The sequence below is a fragment of the Megascapheus bottae genome, chromosome 17 (assembly GCF_031878675.1).
Source record: "Megascapheus bottae isolate mThoBot1 chromosome 17, mThoBot2.hap1, whole genome shotgun sequence".
Classification (NCBI taxonomy): domain Eukaryota; kingdom Metazoa; phylum Chordata; class Mammalia; order Rodentia; family Geomyidae; genus Megascapheus; species Megascapheus bottae.
Window position 1 is genome coordinate 15845752 of NC_143525.1, and position 19345 is coordinate 15865096.

General features: G+C 42.0%; 1 protein-coding gene across 3 annotated transcripts in view; it reads left to right on the forward strand.

Annotated features, from left to right (window-relative positions):
• The window catches only part of Tex2 (testis expressed 2), an 87875-nt gene that overhangs the window by 56687 nt on the left and 11843 nt on the right, over positions 1-19345 (forward strand). For 2 of the 3 annotated variants that reach the window (XM_090349935.1, XM_090349933.1), the window contains exons 4-8: positions 262-601; positions 1437-1684; positions 5686-5832; positions 11279-11378; positions 17847-17979. In XM_090349935.1, coding sequence (XP_090206061.1) covers positions 262-601; positions 1437-1684; positions 5686-5832; positions 11279-11378; positions 17847-17979 — 968 coding nt within the window. The remainder of the gene's footprint in view (positions 1-261; positions 602-1436; positions 1685-5685; positions 5833-11278; positions 11379-17846; positions 17980-19345) is intronic. The other variant, XM_090349936.1, reaches the window with a different exon arrangement.

Below are 19345 nucleotides of genomic sequence, written 5' to 3' on the forward strand. Positions count from 1 at the left end.
ATTGTGCTAGTACTTCCTAAAAGTTATATTTGTTCCTGTTTGATGACTCTGAAATCTGCATTCTGGCATGATTTTGAAGAATGAATCATCCATAAAAATTTAGTCCAGTTTCTATGGTCATATTATAGATAGGCGGTAAAAAGTATTTTACTTTCATCATTAGTCCGAAGTCTTAGAATACTTCTGTTTGGGCTACACATAATATTGATGCACAGTGTAACTTCTCTTTGGTATATAAATCATCATTTCTGTTCTCTGTAGATTTATCTTGTACCTAAAAGTTTGGCTCGCAAACGAATCTGGAATAAAAAGTACCCCATTTGTATCGAACTTGGTCGACAAGATGACTTTATGTCTAAGGCTCAGACTGATAAAGAGATTTCTGAAGAGAAGCTACCAGCTGAAAGAGAGCTGGGAAGTGAAGACCCTAAAAAGCCAACTCACCCTCAAGAGGGAACAAGATCTGGCCAGCGAGATCAGATACTATATCTGTTTGGAAGAACTGGCCGAGAAAAAGAGGAGTGGTTTAGGAGATTTATTCTGGCATCAAAGCTGAAGTCAGACCTCAAGAAGCCACCTGGTGTCTCTGGAAGCAAAGCAGGTAATGGCATTGTGCTAAGTGCACATACATTTTTAAAGGGCCTGTAGGGAGATTGGGAAAGCTCCCCAGCAGGCAGGAAGGAAGCTTACCCTAAATTGGTTACCCTTTACAATTTGAGGTTATGTTCTCATGATTTATGTACCCTTAGATTGATTGCTATAACCCTTTATGCCAAGTCATTTCACCAGCAAGGTTCCATTTGCAGATACATGTGGTTAGCTTTTGGTGGCTCCCTGGAATTACGCTTGCTTTATACATGTTATGTTTTGAGGGAAGCGGCAACAGAAGAGCCATGCTATAAGAAAGCACGGGGACTAGGGATGGTAAATCATGCACTTAACATGCACAAGGCCCTGAAGTTGATTCTCTGCTGGGAGAAGGGGTGGAAAGTTAGGTGAGTCTAAGTGATACTTCAGGGGCTGATGCTTTCAAACTCTTAACTGAAAGATGGTCTCTTTGGGTTCTCTGTGAGTGGTGGAAGAAGAGTTAATTTGCATTCTGCTCACTTTCCATTTTGCCCTGATAGCATGCACCATCCATCCTGACTTTGGGCTGTGGCAGTGCTGTGTTGACCTTTTCCTAAAAGATCACCAGGAGCAAATAAATAAGCACTTGCCAATGTACTTTATTGCTGTCATTTCTCTCAATTATCTTGGAGAAGAAGAAAAGTTTTTCTAAACATTGATTGTCATGAGAACAGAGATATTTTTCAGGTGGAAAATAGCCCTGTAAATACATTTTAAGCATTTTATCAGCTTTTCTACTTAACCCTGGCTTTTCCTGGCTCGAGGTCATTTTTGTCATATGTACTAATCGCATCATTTCCTTGCTCCAGGGCTTTTGCCTACCCATAGCAGGCATAGCAGCCCCTCTGGGCACCTGACACACAGCCGAAGCAGCAGCAAAGGCAGTGTGGAGGAGATCATGTCCCAGCCAAAGCAGAAGGAACTGGTGGGCATTGTGAGGCAGAAGATGCTTCTAGATTACAGCGTTTACATGGGCAGGTGTGTGCCCACTGAAAGCCAGAGCCCCCACAAGAGTCCTGTGCAGAGCGCAGAGAGCAGCCCCACAGCTGGGAAAAAGGTAAAGCTTCCTGCGACCAAGCCTTTCTCCTCTTCTTGAACTCATTTCATCATGCATGAGGGATTGAGCACCTATGTGCCAGGTACTCCATGTTCTAGGCCCTGGGAACGCAGTGTTGAATGAGATGGAGAAGTACCTTTGTGCTCTAAAAAGAATTCATTTTCTATTTAGAGGGATGACAAGAAGTGATCATCTAGTAGTTCATGAGAACCAAAGCTGGCTAAAGGAGTTGGGAAAGAGAACCAACTGCTGTTTTAGATGAGTTGTGGTGGGGAACATGACCTTTGGACAGAGGCCTGAGGGTTACAAGGCAGTGACCTGACCCAGAGCACTGTAAAGGAGGAGATTCTGAGAAGAAACTCCTGCAGAACTTAAGACCTTAGGAGTGTGGGTGGAACACTCTAGGAACAGCAGTACGGTTAGGGTGGCCAGATAATGACTAAGGGCAAGAGAGGGAGGCTGCAGAATATACAGGATCCTGTCAGATTAGTTTCTAAGGAGATGAGAGGCTCTGGGAGGATTTGGCAGGAAGTGACATTGGTCTAAGTTGAAAGGATTAGTGGGTCTTGGTGGAGACCCAACTGTGGGAGAAAAGCAGTGGGTGAGAAGGGTCTGGTGCCATGAGGGTAGGCTGAGGTCAGGTGGCAGTAGCAGTAGTGACAGTTGACTGGCTAGAGGAAGAGGAGGGGGAGGAGGAGCTGGCAAGATTTGCTGCCAGCTGGGCAGGGAAGTCCATAGGACTATTTGTCTTTGGTTAACCACCAAAAGCTGGAAGTAGAAAACACCAGCCTTGAGTGAAAAAGCTAAGAGACAGCACCCAGATTCTGAGTTCAAGCCCTGAAACTGGCATACAAACACATTAAATAACAGTAGTTCTATTAGGGTAGTGAGATAAGAGGTGTTTTTTTGTTGTTGTTCTTTGTACAATGTTTACACATTGCTCTTATAGTTAGGGAAAAGAGGAAAAATGGGAAAAGGTCTTCTGTTGTATCCTGTCCTAGACCATGCCGACACATTTGTAACAGCAGCTGTGGGCAGCTGAACTCAGGAGCAGAGGCACTGAGCTCACTCTGGCAAAACAACTGGGCTGGCACCATCCATAGCCATTTATAATAGGAAATGTTACACCATAAACTTGAATAAATTCATACTACTTTGGTTTTAGAAGTCAGTTTTTAATAAAATACATCTCAGGAGCTACTGAGTCTGAATAGCCTTGTTCAGTTTTGGACCATTGAACTTCCCAAATGTTTTCTTTGGAAGCCATCTCTGGGAAGTTATACCTTCTAAATGCAGGTATGTAGTAGAAATGGAGAGATGAATATTCTCCTCATGTTCTCCCTGCAACCAAATGGCAATATTAGGAAATATCTGCACATTTATTCTTCCACCTCTAAATGTTTATGATGTCATTGGAAATGAGTTCTTCCTAGCAGCCTTGGAGTCCAGATCTCAGCGCAAAGCTTCTTTGACGCATTGTCAGTATTCTGCTGGTCTCGGCTTTTCTTTGTTCCTCGTGCCACTGTGGAGAGAAGCCTACATTAGGAAATAGGAACTGTCAGAAAGGAAAACAGTGTGCTTGTCAGTTATTTCAGAAATTGCACCATTGACTTGGGCATACATTGTGAAATAGCCTTTGTTTCTTGCTGTTTTACATAAAACCTGTTTTCTGTGAAGACCAGCATTGTAAAGAAAAGCTGATAAATGGGCAGTTTGAGAGGGAGAAAAACAAACTATTCTCTTATGTAGCTGATAAGTATAAATAAGACAGGAATGACTAATGTGGGTAGCAGCTTGGAACTGTGTGGAAAGCCTGGTGGTTATTCCCCATTGAGTACTGTGTAGGTAATCTGCTGGAACTCAAAGACCACAGCTTCACAAAGGCTACACTTCATTGTCTTTGGAACCCAAGACCTAAGATGTTCAGCTAGAAAGAAAAGTACTAGTAATAGAACTTGTAGCATGACTGAGACGTTGTTGCTGGTAGGTCTAGGACCTAGTACAGACTTCTGACTATCTATCCAGGATCTGGTGCAGATTTCTGCCCATCAGTCCAGGACCTATGGTAGAAAATATCCTCATTAGTGGCTAAAGACATGACAGCACTAAAAAGCCCAGATAGATTGGCCACAGCCATTGGAGTAAGGTTAGAGCCATGTCTGAAATGAAAGAACCAACATGTATTCATTTAAACCCAGGGTTTTTTCTTTTTATTGTTGTTAAACAAAATTCTTGCTGAGCTCTTGGTAGTTCACATCCATAATCTTAGCAGCTCAGGAGGAGTAGCCGCTGAGATCTACAGGATTGTGATTCCAGGCCAGTCTGGGAAGAAAAGTCAGGTAGACTTAATCTCCAAATTCTAACAGAGTGCAGAGCTCAAGTGGTAGAGCTCCAGCCTAGCAAGCTAGCCACCCAAGTGAGTGCATGGCCTTGAGTTCAAGTTCTAGTAGTTACCACCCCCTCTCCAAATAGATTCATCAACAGTCTTTAGAGACCTTGGAAAACATCCAAATCAGAATAGCTCCTAGAACACAGCATATGCAGTAGTATAAGACTGAAAAAAGGCTGGTGAACCCCCAGGCTTCCAAAGAGAGCAAACATAGATAGTTTTGCCCTGAGAAGTGGTCAGGGCTGCTGAGCAATCTGCTGAGCTTAGCCAAGGCCTTGTGTCTGGCTTACTTGGCTTAGACCCTCAGAAGTCTGGACCAGACATGTAACCTGTAGCTTTGTGCCATAGACCTTGGGGATTTTCAGTCAGACTGTAAGTGACTTATGTACTGTACTGTGCCCCTATGTACCCTTGACCTAGGCATGCATTTGTGATGTGGGACTGTTATAGCTGCTCAGAACAGGTCATACTGGCATGAATGCCCCAGTACAAGATGCAAAAATGACCATGAATGGCATATATCCCATAGCATAGGTGCTGGATAGATGAAAGGATGAACAACATACAGCTTTCTGTACATCTGGATCACCCAGGGGGATGATGACATGACTTACCTTTCATCAGCCCCAAAGCAAGCAGTGAAAGGGGGGAAAAGGCTCTGAGTAAGGCTGAGCCATCTCTCACATGGAAGCAGACTCATGTCTTTCCAGGGTGCTGGGACACATGAATGAGACAACTTGAGGACTCTTGTATGTGGTCCACTTTGTATGTAGGCTGCAGCAGTTACCACAGTAACAGTGCTGCTGCCTTTCTGAGTTCTGAGCCCATGACCTCTGCTAGCATTAAATTTTATAGTGCCCTCTGCAGCTACTGCTGCTGTTTTCCCTCCATTATTCCTGTCTCTGGCCTTTGCCAGACTGGAACACATTGTCTACTACTTAGTCTAAGACAGTAAAGTCATAGCTTTGCTCACAGTGGCCAGGACAGATGTTCTAGGCAGGCTGTATCAAGGGATGGTGAGGATAAATTGGGGAGAATAGTTGTCCTGTGGCACACAGTCCATCTCTTCATCTCTTGGAGAGGAGGTTTCTGAAACTCTTGCTGCCCCTTAATTCGGTGTTTCTGGAGGTGTGATACAAGCAGGCATCAGTATTCTTAAGTACCTCAAGAATATATTAATCTTGAAAGGGTCAGTCCAAACCTGAGTCTTTGGCCACTGGGAAATTGAGTTCGGCCTGGAGAAGGATGAGCCTGACAATTACATGTCTAGGCTTCAGCTGGAAAAAAAGAGAAAGCAGACATTTGATAGATAAAGGTATTGATGCCAAGTTAATTTAGGGGACAGGGTGGTTTTTCTGAGGGATATTAGCTGTTCGCAGGAAGACTGGTAGAAAAGGAACAGACAAAGAAGGTTATAGCTGCAGATAGTGGCCTTTCAGTTCTCCTTTTTCTGTTCACAGTCATGACATAGGACTTGTAATTTATAGGGACAAAGCATAGCTAATGCAGTCCTGCTTCTGTAGGAAGGGCCTGGAGGGATTTTATAAAAATAAGCACCTGTCTTAGTCTCCAGTTGTCTCCTAGCTAATTTTGGTCCCTTTTCTTTTACCAGTTGCCAGAGGCTCCACCCTCTGGGAAGGAAGAACAGGAAGCCTGGGTGAACGCCTTGCTTGGAAGAATATTTTGGGACTTCTTAGGCGAGAAATACTGGTCAGATCTGGTTTCTAAGAAAATCCAGATGAAGCTCAGCAAAATAAAGGTATTGTTTTCTACCCACAAGGCTTTCTAAATCCCCAATTCTTCATTTCTGGATGCTTTATGCTTCTTACCATAAATGAAAAGTAACAAGCATATAGTATATGAGGGTGCTAAGTTCTTCTCATACAACACATTTGACCTGGATCACAGACCACATCTGGGAATCCACTTAACTGTCCTGTCTGCTTATTTTTTTTTATGTTGCCACATCTTAAGTAGTTCTCTTTGAATTAGAAACAAATATCAATTGTCTGTCCAGAACCCATCCAGGCTCATAATGATCCAGGCTGAATGGTCTATTTGAAAGAAATCCTGGGGCAGTTAGTGCCAGTTCTAAATATGTCTGTGATTGACCTTTGCTTTTGGCTAGGTGGCACTTTATTTTGGGCTTTCTGCTGAAGAAACACTCGATATTAAGCCAGGCCTACTTGGAAGTGAGTTGAAGTTGCCTAAATGTTCCTTGTGACTATCATTAAAATGTCATGTGCTAACCAGGAGGCCCTTTGACGGAAGGTGCCTTAGAAGTAAATCTTGGGCCTGATGAAAATTCCAGGGTCCAGGAGTTTGGCCTAGTGGTAGAGTACTTGCCTAACATACACAAAGACCTGAGTTCGATTCCTCGGTTCCACATACATAGAAAAAAGCCAGAAATGGTGCTGAGGCTCAAGTGGTAGAGCTCTAGCCTTGAGAACAAGAACCCAGAGACAGTGCTCAGGCAGGCCCTGAGTCCATGCCCAGGACTGGCAAAAAAAAAAAAAAAAAAAAAAAAAAATTCCATCAAGGGAAAATCACTATGGTCCCAAATCTTCACTGAGAGTTTGCATGGTTGGTTGCTTAAGACAGTGGGATCTGAAGTTTTGGATCATTAATTCCTTCAAGAAGCAGAGACATGTGGATCCTTTACCTCACTATGCTGGGCCTGGCACAGTGTGCCGATCTGTAATTCCAGTTATGTTGGGAGGAGTAGGAGAATTGCAAACTGAGGTAATGTGCAAAAAGGACTGGAGGCTGTGGCCCAGTACCTCCACAAAAAGTGGGGAGGGAGAAGCAAAAGAGAAAAACGTACTGAGAAAAACTGAAAATTTTACTCATAATTTTAGAGAACTCTAGGTTAAGAAACTGTGAGCTAAGGTAAAATTAAAAGGAAACATGGGCATAATGAGCTTCCGTTCTGTTTTAGTTTTTTCTCTGGGTAAAGAACAGCCTTATCTGGGTACCGGTGGCTCATGTCTATAATTCTAGCTCTTAGGAAGATGAGAGGGTCTGGGTTCAAAGCCAGCTTGGGCAGAAAAGTCTTTGAGACTGTTATCTCCAGAAAACCAGAAGTAGAGCTGTGGCTCAGAGTGGTAGAGTGCTGGTTTGAGCACAAAAGCTCTGGGACAGTGTCCAGGCCCTGAGTTCAAGCCCTCATGACAGACAACCCCCCTCCAAAAAAAAAAGCCTCTTTTTCCTTAGTCACTATGGCAGTATGCCTATCATCTGCCATACTCTTTCTTCTCTCCCTATTGCCCCCACAAATAAGGAAAAGGAATTGCTTTTTGCAACAAGAAGTATAGAATTTGAGGCAGAGCTCTTTTTATTCTCCAAATAAGTTGAGGATTGGGCCTACTTCTTCTAGCAAGGTCCAAGGGGAAGGGCAAGCTTGCTCTTTTTCCAAGGTTGGGAAGACTGAGCTCTTGGTTCAGAAAGGAAGTGGGGTGTACACTCCTAGGCCAGTGGTGTTTTCAAACATTCCAAAGGCACTGGGAGGCATTTCCCAGCCTTCTCTGGGGTTCTGGTGCCTCTACCCTATAGTAGCGTGTGATTGCTTCCTCATTCTGAAAGAAGTCAAAGAAAAGCCCTCTTAACTCTCCCATTCTCCTTCTCTCCCTTTTTCTTTGGGGTGGGGGGAGGTGCTGCTTGAACGCAGCACCCTGAAACTATGCCTAAGTTCTCTTGCTCAAAGCTAGTATTCTATTACTTAAACCTCAGAACCATTTCTGGCTTTTTGATAGTTAACTCCAGATAAGAGTCTTACAGATTTGTCTGCCTATATTGGCTTCTATCTGTGTCCTCGGATCTCAGCCTCATGAAAAGCTAGAATTTATAGGCATGAGCCAGCAGCTCATATGCTGGATATATAGGCTTTTCTCCTTGTATTGGTCATGTAGGTTTTTACAGTTCACAAGCTTTTTGAAGTCCAAAGTACTAGAAGGTTAGAATGGAAAAGAAGGATCTAAAGTCAGTGGTTGTAGAATTTAGATGGGTCTATGACTCTTCTGTTGTCAGGCCTGCTTTCACCTCCCACCTTAGCTTCTGCCTTACAAAGTGCCCTGAAGATGAGGAGACCAGTCAGGGGAGCAAACAGAGAAGCAGGAGGGTAGTTGTAGGATCTAGACTTGTCTACAGTCTCAGATTGTCACTTCTGCATGAGATATGACGCCTATTGTGGAAGAGGAGTCGCGTGTACATTTGGTGCCCCGGGATGACTTTCAGACAAACTGAGTTTCTGCAGCAATAACAAATACGCTCTCAACTTTGGCCATTTAAGAAGTATAGCCTTGGGGTTATGGAATTTTGAGTCATTAGATGCTGCTGTCATTGCACTCAGTGTTTGACTTAATTACCCACCACCCTGAGCATGTCCCATATACCTGACAGTTCCGTCTCTACTTCAGTGTACTCAAGAGGATAAAAAAACAAAATGATCCTTGGTCCCCATCTCATTACAGGGGCTTTTGAGTGGGAAGCAAAGGGTTTCTGGTTGAATGTCACAGAAGAGTGATGTCTCTTGCCTTCTGCAATGTAGGAAAGAGGCTCCTCCTGGGCAGAGAGCTGAATATGGGTGAGTGGGAGGTGATGAAGGGCTAACTGTAGATGTTCTAGATTCGTGGGTTTGAGCAGCTAGATGGGTGAACAATAGGGCAAAGGACCTGCTGGTCATCCCTCCCCACAGTGTTCACTGTACTTGGAAGTATGTCTCCCCACCCCTCCACCCCACTCCCATGCTCCTCCTCAGTGCCAGGTGCCTTTAGGGTTCGTCTGTCTCAGCTCCTTGTATCACCTTTCTAGAGAACAGAGTGCAGGATGTGGTCTGAGAGTGAGGTATGACAGAGGAAAAGGAACAATTACCTTCTTGCTTCAGGTCAGTGTGAGACTCAGGTTGCCATGGAAACACTGTTAAAGGTAGCTTATTCCTTGGCAAGCCTTTGGATGTGTTACTGACCTGACAGGTACCTGAAATGCTGGGCTTTTGAATAGCAATAACAGAAAAAAAGCAAGATACCAAGTATGTAAGATTTGGGTACATTCTTAGCCAAGTAGCATTTTTTTAGGTTGATAAGTCAATTCTACTTATAACATTCATACTTTGGAACAAAGTTTTCCAAATACAGCAGCCAACGGTTCACAAATGCACATTTGAACTCTGCTTACATTGTGTTCACCACTGATATAAATACTTTTCTAACATAACCGCCCTGGACCTACAAAGAATTCAACATGAGGTTGATGGATGCTCTTCTGCAGAGAGATAGCTGAAGAGGTCCAGCCGAGTTAGTATTAAATCCATGCCTGACCACATGGAGCCTCACCTTGTAGGGCATATTCAGCTTTTAGTTTGTTTTCAAAAATATTAGTTTTATATATTACTTTAATTTAATAATTAATAATTTAATGTTAATGAAGTAAAATAAAATGTAAATATTTTATGTAAAAAGTAAGTGTGGGATAAAGGATTTACATTTGTATTTTTTATTCTTATTAAGAATCCCATCATACTTATCAGTTTAGGTGATTATGTAATACTGTTTTTCATGTAAAATTATCCCACTGAATAAATTATACTTTACAACAACAACAACAAAAATATTAGTTTTATTTTTGGTTCTGTAAACTTACTTTAATGTTGCCAAGAGAAGTTTGGAAGTATAGAAAGGACTGGGACCTGCAGTGTCTAAAAAGTGTATTAAATATAGCTCTAGTAAGAGCAGTTTGATACTAGCAAAAACTGGGGAGCTCAGTACAGACTCCAGAGTGGTGGGGATCTGTGTTTGAACATGGAAGTACAGATTAGTGCTCCACAAATAGGTAGATTGCTAACTAGCCTATTTGGGGGAAAAATAAGTTGGATCCTTGATTTACATGTTATATTAAAAAAATAACATCAAGACTTATAAATATACAAGGGGTAAAGTGCATGCCTACCCAGTCTCAGGCCCTGAGTTCAATCCCTATTAATGAAAAGAACAAAACAAAACTACATACACAAATCCAGACAATAGAAATATATAATAAAGTAATTGTATAATCTTGATATAAATAAGACTTTGTGAACATGACACCAGTATTTTTACATTTCTTTTCCTCTAGAATAAATTCCTGCTGATAGATTTGGGGGTTGTGGATTATTAGTCAAAGCCCAGCATAAACAACCAGATGTTACACTCTGATGAATAACTGGAAGAGATATAGGATGCTAGAAGGGTGACTACAGCACATCTGGGCCAGCAGAAGTGGGGAGCTGTGCCCTTCCCTGAAATTGCCAGACCTCAGATAGGGTAGCTATATAGAAATACCTGAAAGTACTTCTTGTCTTTCACCCCTTTCCATTGGCATATCCTATTGCCAAAGTGCAACCAGAAGGCAAGAGGTAATGGATGCAGTCCACACAGACCAACTTCAGTACAGACCATGATACAGGGGGCAGACAGCAAATGTCTAGCATGGATCAAAGGGATGTGATTTTTTTTTCTTCAAGAATTTCAATACCTGTGATAGGTTTGTTAAAAGTGTTGTAGCAATTTCTGATTCCCCATTACTAATCTAAAAGTGCTTCATTGCCTTATACTTTACCATCTCTAGGTCTTACTAACTCTCTAGCAGGGCTGGCTCCGTTCCACAAGCAGGTCTCTTGTCATATGCCATGCCTCACAGAAGCTTGACTGAACCCCTCTTCCTTCCCCTCAATCCCATTACTTGCTTTAAGAAGTTTTAGTATTTGTGTACTTATTTATCTCTGCCTCTCCAGGGGAAACCCCATGAAAGTAAGGATACCGAGTATCCAATGAAATTTGGTTAAGTAATAATGTTTCCCCAAAACTTTGGCCACTGTTTCCTCTAAGAAAATGTTGAATTCTAACTTAGCTTAGTACTTTTTTTTTTTTTTTTGCCAGTCTTGGGCTTGAGCTCGGGGCCTGAGCACTGTCCTTGGGCTTTTTCAGGGCTACCCTGAGCCACCGCCCCACTTCTGGTTTTTTCTATGTATGTGGTACTGAGGAATTGAACCCACGCCTTCGTGCATGCTAGGCAGGCACTCTACCACTAGGCAAAACTCCTGGCCCTGCTTAGTGTTTTTTAATGAACATGTTCTATTAGCATACATCAGTTCATTTGGGGAGAGGTTACCTTAGCATTGCTACTAGATTGCTAATGTCTCTTGTCATTCATTGTTTGCTTTTTTTCTCTAGCTTCCCTACTTTATGAATGAACTAACCCTGACAGAGCTTGACATGGGAGTGGCTGTGCCAAAAATCCTTCAGGCCTTCAAACCTTATGTTGATCACCAAGGTAACTCTTAACTGACTCTAGGGTAGAATTGATCATTTATGTGAGTATTCAAATGTTTCCATTGTTGCAAGGCTTTGTGCTTAGAGGGAGTTAGGATCTTCTTAACCATCCTATGTTGGGCATATTATGTTCTTAACAATCACAGCCTTACACCATGAAGAACTGGTCCAGGCTTTCCCTCCTAATGTCTCATACTAGTAAGGGGCTGAGTTGCAGCTCTTCCCAGGTTGTGAACAGTTTTCTGGGTTTCAGTTCCCCTCCCATATTCCAGGGTTCTCTCATATATCTGCTCTGAGTCTGTCTCTTCCAACTATTCCTATCACATCCTTACCTTGTCCCAACTTCTAGATCTCAAGATCTCAACTTTTTTTGACATTCCAGTCTTTGATCTTTATATTCTTACACTTCTGATAGGTACTCGGTGTTTGAAAGATGAAGACGTATGTTCAAAGGCAATATTTTGAGAGAGACTGCTGGAAGAAAGCCCTCAGATTTAAGTTTTTAAACATGCAGCTGATACAGTATTAACACCCAGCTCTATATGATGGAAAAAGTTAGTCAGAATGTGGAGAGAATCTAAATATAATTACAAGGATGAGGCAAAGATTTATGTCTTTTATGTCATACAGTCTTAAAAAGATCTTAACAGGGAAAGCTTTAGTAAAAGGAAGAATTGACCAAGTATAAAATAGTAGTCTCATAGCATACAGGAAAAAGTCTCATTAATTTCTTTACTGTAGCATTCCTTGCTACTGAATCCTTATCTACATACCCTATTTATTTACATTATTCCCAAACTAGCCCAGGAATAAGGTGGGAAAAAGTAAATGCAGATTTTCAGGAGAATGTTTATGAGCCAATTCTTTCCCCCCAGAATTGGTAAGGTAGGGCCGGGAGTGTGGCCTAGTGGTACGTGCCTAGCATGCATGAAGCTCTGGGTTAGATTCCTTAGTGCCACATACACAGAAAAGGCTAGAAGTAGTGCAGTGGCTCAAGTGGTAGAGCACTATCCTTGAGAAAGCCCAAGGACAGTGCCCAGGCCCTGAGTTCAAGTCCCAGGACTGGCCAATAACAAAACAAAACAAAGAGCTCTCCTCTGTTGTTCTTTATTCTTTGCCTCTTTTAGGCAAACTCACTGGTATCAAGCTGATAATCAGCTCACACAAACTTCCTGAGAGTCAGGCTTTTAAAAAGTAAATAATATGTGGACATGATGTACTTTCTAATGTGCTAGCACTTTCTTATCTAAGAACTGTTCTTGCTGAACTAATAGAAATTTTCAAGGAGAGGGTACAGGGCCACAGAGGTCTATGTGGCTTTGAACTCTGTGGTCTCCTGGGGCTGCTTTGGTCAGACTTTGAGGGTAATTCAAGGCCTAAGTTTTGAGCTTCTTTACTATTCCTCAGGAGCAGGAGCTGGGGGTAAGACACTTAAACTACAGATATCAAAGCTTCAATAGTTTTTAATCCATCTGAGGCTTACTTCTTCCAGGGTGAGTTTTAGGGATCTAACTACATGGATAAGCTGGGAGAAAATGTTACAGAGAAAGGAACAATGAAAAAAAAAACAAACCAGTCTCATAAAGCCTGTAGAGTTAAGTTTGATCCATTAGATTTTTTTTTTCACGTCTACAAAGAATGTGTGTATGCATGCTAAAATAATCACAAAAGAATGCACTCACTTGTTCCCTTATGAGTTACACACAAAGACAGTACCTTTTGTCTTGCATGTAAATTAATCTGTTTGGGGGAGAATAAAGGAAGGGCATGGGGCAGGGAGTTTGGCCTAGTGGTAGAGTGCTTGCCTAGCAGGCACAAAGACCCAGGTTCGATTCCTCTGTACCACATACATAGAAAAACAGCCAGAAGTGGTGTTGTGGCCAAAGTGGTAGAGCTCTAGCCTTGAGAAAGCCCAACCAAGGACAGTGCTCAGGCCCAGAGCTCAAGCCCAGGACTGGCCAAAAAAAAGGAAGGGCATCACAGAAATGATAGTACAAAGGGTAAACACTCACTAGATACTACGTTGAAAATAAACTATACAACTTGTAGGGAATTGGAAAGGAAAAACTGGGAGAAAACAAGAGCAGAGGTGACACTGTTCAAAAAGAAACATATTCATTGCCATCAGTGCTGCTGTTGGAGAGTTTAGGGTGTAAATGGCTGAGCCAAGATCTTTCAGGTCATTTTATTAATTCTGTTAAGAGTGATATTTACATTTGTTCATTGAGCAAACATGCATATAAGGAAACTGAAGTAGACATAAAAGGTAAGGAGGAAAATGTGATTAACTATTCATCTATTTAGAGATAGCCAGGCCTATTTCTGATCTTTTTGTGTAATCTTTTTTAAGTCACATATTGATAAAGAATTTAGACCTCTTTTTCAAAGCCCTGTAGGAATGGGACAGATTGGTGACTTGGACTGAAGATCAACCCAAATTCTAGCTAGACTTAACAAGGCAAAGCCCAGAGGCCATCACCAATCTCACCTTTCCATCCTGTTCTACAAGTTTCGGGCCTGGATTGGAGGCCCATAGTAGCACTAGCTCTGCTGCAAGCTCTCTGTGTCTGCCACATGGGTCCTCATGCAGTCCTGTACTGTATAAATGCAGTAATATATAAATGCTCAGAGAACGTGTGTGGCCACATAGTGAGCCACTGGTGTCTATGCTGCTGCTACTGCTGCTGCTGCTGCTGCTGCTGCTGCTGCTGGTGCTGCTACTGCTACTACTAAGGGCTTTTTGTTGTTGTTGTTGTTGTTCTGTTTTTTGAGTTTTGTCAGTTGTAGGGCTCAACCCAGAGCTTAGGTGCTGTCCTTGAGCTCTTTTACTCAAGGCTAGTGTTCTACCACTTGAGCTCCAGCACTGACCCCCCCCCCAAAAAAAACAATAGTTACAGGGAGAGGTAAACAAGAGCAAGAAGTATGTGCATCAGTTTAGATGCAAGGCTTTTTAGAGTCTCTTAAAGCATTCCAAGTAGCAGGTGTCCTCTTAGGCTACCCAAGAAAAGGGGTGTTTTAGCACTAAGACAAGAGTGGCTATGTGAAACAATAGGTTATGTGCCATGGTAAGACAGTTATTGAGCAATGAGGGAAGCAGCAGAAGCTCTTCGGTTGGGTTATGGCTCCCCTTGTCTTCTGGAAATAGGTAGCCAGGCATTTTTTTGTTTTTAATCATCTCTTGGGCATCATGGTCTAGCTATCTGCATGGCTGAGGCCCTCTTTATTCTTAAGCATGTACTTCCTGAGGGCAGAGGTTCCTCAAAATGTCTTCACATCTGATTCTGTTTGGTAAGAGCTAAGTAAGTGTTTATGGAGTGAACAGTCATTTCTGCCACATAGCCCCTGAGCAGTGGTGCTTGTGGTGGTAGTTGTCTTTGATCCGTGCAACTCCTTGGAGCTAAGGTAGAAAAACAAGCTACCCGGGATCCTGTTGGCCTCTAGCATTCAGGCTGGACTATATACCCCACGAGAGCAATGTCCCAGTGATAGGACTGAATCAGCAGTGTGTGTGAATCACTTGTGTGTGTATTGTGCATGCACATATGCGTGCACTAGTCTGAGACTTGAACTCAGGGCCTGAGCACTGTCCCTGCTGACCACTGTGAGCCACCATGCCCAGCTTCTGCTGACCTTTTTTGCTCAAGGCTAGCACTCTATCACTTGAGCCACTGCTCCACTTCTGGTTTTTTGGTGGTTAACTGGAAATAAAGGTCTCATGGATTTTCCTGTCTAGGCTGACTTTGAACCTTGATCCTCAGATCTCAGTCTCCAGAGTAACTAGGATTATAACATGAGGTATGAGCCCCGGCTGTTCATACCTTCTTGGTTCAAAAACAGTAAAACATTCCATTTTGGAAGAAGTAAAATTCTGTCACCTTCAACGACAGGTTTTTTTTGGGGGGGGTCAATTGGGGGGCTTGAACTCTGGGCCTGGACCCTGTCCCTGAGCTCTTCAGCTAATACTCTACCATTTGAGCCACAGCACCACTTTCAGTTTTCTGCTGGTTAATTGTAGATAAGAGTTTCACAGACTTTCATGCCCAAGCTGGCTTTGAATTGTGATCCTCAGCTTGATCTCAGCCTCCTGAGTAGGTAGGACTACAGGCATGAGCCATGGGTGTCAGGCTCCCCCACCCCCAGCGAGGGAGGGTACTGGGACTGAGGTTTCATCTCAAGTGAGTTATGCTTGCTAGGCAGATGCTTTACTACTTGAGCCACACCCTCAGCCCTTAAGAGGACAACTTCCATAGGCAATGCATACTGTTCATATTTCATTTGAAGACACATAGAAGCCTGGTAGTGTGAATCTGTTACAGTAGCCACATAGGTTAAACTATAATTCTCAGGTTTGAAAAGCTAGAAATAATATATAACAAGAAATATCTTTTTCATTGATGTTCTTTATATATTGAATATAAATTAATATCCAGCCCCTAATCCCCTTTCTACTGGAAGTCATCAGTGACTAAGCACCTTTACTGAAGCAGATGTGTCTTTTATTTCTAGGAACAGGATTTTGAAAACAAGCTAGTCAATGATTTTTAGCTGCTTTTAATGTAAGCAAGAAATAAAGCAATTTCTTGAGTGTCTGCAAAGCAGTCGCAATTGATCTGCACATCCCTGAATTAGTCATTCATGGAAAATAATCACCTTCAAGCACAACAAAGAGAATTTGTTAAAAACAAGATATCTTTATTGGGGAGTTTCACCACTAACACTTTTGGGGGTTAAGCAATGCTTTTATCTGATTGGGTAGCCTGTAGAGGAAGGGTTATTTACTGTAATTGATTGAAAAGACTATATAAATGTCTCCTGCATTCTTTTAAATGTTGTCATTTGTCTTATGTGGATCTATAGTCTGTAAACACTCAAATATACACACTGGAAGATTTACATTTTGAGCTTCCTTGAGCTCTGGGTCTGAAAAACCATAGTATAGCCTGACATCTCTGTCAGATCACAGCAGAGGTACTGAGATGACTCTGTTTACATTTTAGGCCTCGGTCAGTATCATCCAGTAAAATTCCAAGAAACTAAAAGCCTCTTAGATTTAAGCTTATTTGGCAGCAGTGTCTGTGTTTTTCTTCAGCTGCACTGGGGTTTGAACTTAGGGGACTACTCAAAAGAACAATGTCTCTTGCTCTTTTATTTTATTTTTAGGTTAGTTTTCAGTTAGGGTCCTACTTTTTGCTGGGACTGGCTTCAGAGCATGATTATAGGTACATGCCTCTATGCTGGCTTACTGGTTAAAATCTTTTTGCCCAGTATGGCAGTCCTAGTCCATTCCTCCTCTATTGCTAGGATTCTAGGCATGAGCTATCATGCCCAATAGGAATATTTTTTAAACCCAGTTATCAAGTGGTCCTGACTTTACCTAAATAATCCTGGGAATCATAATGTCATCCTTTTGTTTCTATTGCTAGGCCATTTCCAGAAAGAAAAGTGTTCTAAAAGTTTTGTCTCTATCCCTGTCTTAACAACTAACCTATTATTTTGCTCCCTCTTCTAAACACTGGATAATTTTGGGAAAGTTAGTAATTCTCTGCTGTGTCTTTAAGGAGCCACCATCTCACAGTGTAAATCTCCACACTTCCCTTCTACCTTGTAACTAGCAGGCCATTGGCAGTCCATCGTGTGTTCCTTTTGTGCATATTTTCTTTATTTTTTTTGGCATGACTGGATTTGAAATTAGGGCTTGCTTTGCACTTGCTAAGCAAGTGCTCTACAACTTGAGCCACACTTTCAGCTATTTTTGTTCTGGTCATTTTTTGAGATAGGATCTTGCTTTTTTTTTTTTTTTTTTTGCCAGGACTAGCTTTGACTATTATTCTCCTATTAACCTTTTCTCATGGTAACTGGGATGATGGGTGCATGCCACCATGCCCATTCTTTTCTGTGGAGATAGAGACTCACAAACTTTTTTTTTCCTATGCTGGTCTAGGAAAAACCATAAACTTAGCTCCCCCATGTAGGTAGGGTGACAAGAAAACTCCAGCACACTCAGCTGCTGATAAGAGGTGGAGTCTTTTGGTGGGAATTGGGATAGCTTTAAATGACAATTTTTCCCCTTCCCCCCCCCAATCTCTACCTTCCTAGTAGCTAGCATTACAGTATGAGCCACTGGCACATGGCTTGAGCATATATTTTCTTACTAAATGTGAGGAGAAACAAAAATGTGGGTCTTTCCAGTGCAGTCATGTATGCTTAAGATACTGACCATTGTATGGACTGCAGTGCTGGTCGTTTGCCACATGTGGGCTATTTCAGTGCTTCTGTACAAGGATAATAGAGCATTTCCGCTACCCTTTACAGCTGTTTGGGGGGGGGAAAGCCCTATTCAGACTTTGAGCATGATACCCATTTAGATAATTTAAAATACAAGTTTTAAATACTATTATTTATAGGGGTTTTTTTTAGGGGGGGAAAAACTTTTTTTTTTTTTTTTTTTTTTTTTTTACTGTTTCTCCAGGACTCTGGATCAATTTGGAAGTGTCCTACAATGGGTCCTTTCTGATGACTCTCGAGACCAAAATGAATTTGACCAAACTAGGTAAAGAGCCTCTTGTTGAAGCCCTGAAGGTTGGAGAAATTGGCAAAGAAGGGTAAGGGGCGATATATAAATTTACTAACTCAATCCTGGGAAACTAGCCTCTCCCTGCAGCCTTTGAGAAGCAGGTCTGAGGTGTAAGCATCCCTAGATGACAAGCAAGCTCCAGTGTAAGGGCTCTGGACCACCGAGTGAGCTATGAGTCTCCGCCCTTTGCTCAGCTGTGACAGCACAGAGTGCCTTTTAACATTGGCACTGGCAGGGATAGAACTGTCTCAGTTACCTAGAAGGCATCATGACTGAGACAAGCAGGGCAGATTCATCTGAACATTATCTACTCTGCCAATCGAATCACTACTCTGCAAGATATTACTTCTTTTATCCACAGCGCTGCTATATAGAACAGACTCAGATCTCTTGGGGATCTGCTGCTGCTTTAATCACCAAGCCAGAATTATTTATAATGAGATAGTTGGTATTACAGCTCAGAGATGCACCTTAAGTACTCTGAGAAGCACCTCCTGAGATGATACCATGTTGATTTGTTTAGTAAATTCTTCTTTGTAGATATTGCATCTGCTGCCCAGAATCATCTGATTTAGAAATATTCTAAAATTGTGAGATTAATTAATGGAGCTCGACCTTTTTTCTGCCCTTTATTGCTTAGAAAGGATCAATAAAACTTTTATGTTCCCACATAGCTTAAAAATGAATTTTAATGGCACATTTATGTGATTGTTTTATCAAATTAAAAGATAAATTTTTCTCACATCTGTGCTTATATAGAACCAAGAGTACAATGACAGGAAAAATGCCTCCCTCCATAGAGTCTAAATACAAAACATAAGATGCTTTGATTTTTCCTTAGTTATAGACTCATTTGCTCTTATTCATGTTGGTGGTCGCTGCAGCCTGGGGGAGCTGGGACATTTCTTTTTAGGGACTTTCTTTTACTTGTAATATCCTGATATATCCCATTTACTTAATGAAGTGTTCCTGCTTTAATAATTGGAGAATTGTACCTGCTGTATGAAATCTAACCTCTATCTACTATTTTCCTTTCATTTTCTGCTATTTGTTAAAATGTATTTGGATTCGGCAATCTGTGGATTTTTATTTCTGGTGAGTGGTATTTATCAAATCTCCATGTAGTATATTTCATACTCTGTGAGTGCGTCATCTAATTTGATCCCCCATGATGCCATGAAGAAGCCTTTCTTCTTGTTCCCAGGCATGATGGCAAGGTCCATGACCCAAGAGGACTGAAGCCAGAGTGCAGACAGGCTTTTCTGGCAGGATAAGTCTCATTCCCTGGTTAGAATTGCTGGGGTCTTGATCTAACCCTGTAGACTTGATCTATCCCTGTCAGACTTGATCCCCACACCACACAGCTGAGAAGCAGCAATCCAGCCTCATGACAG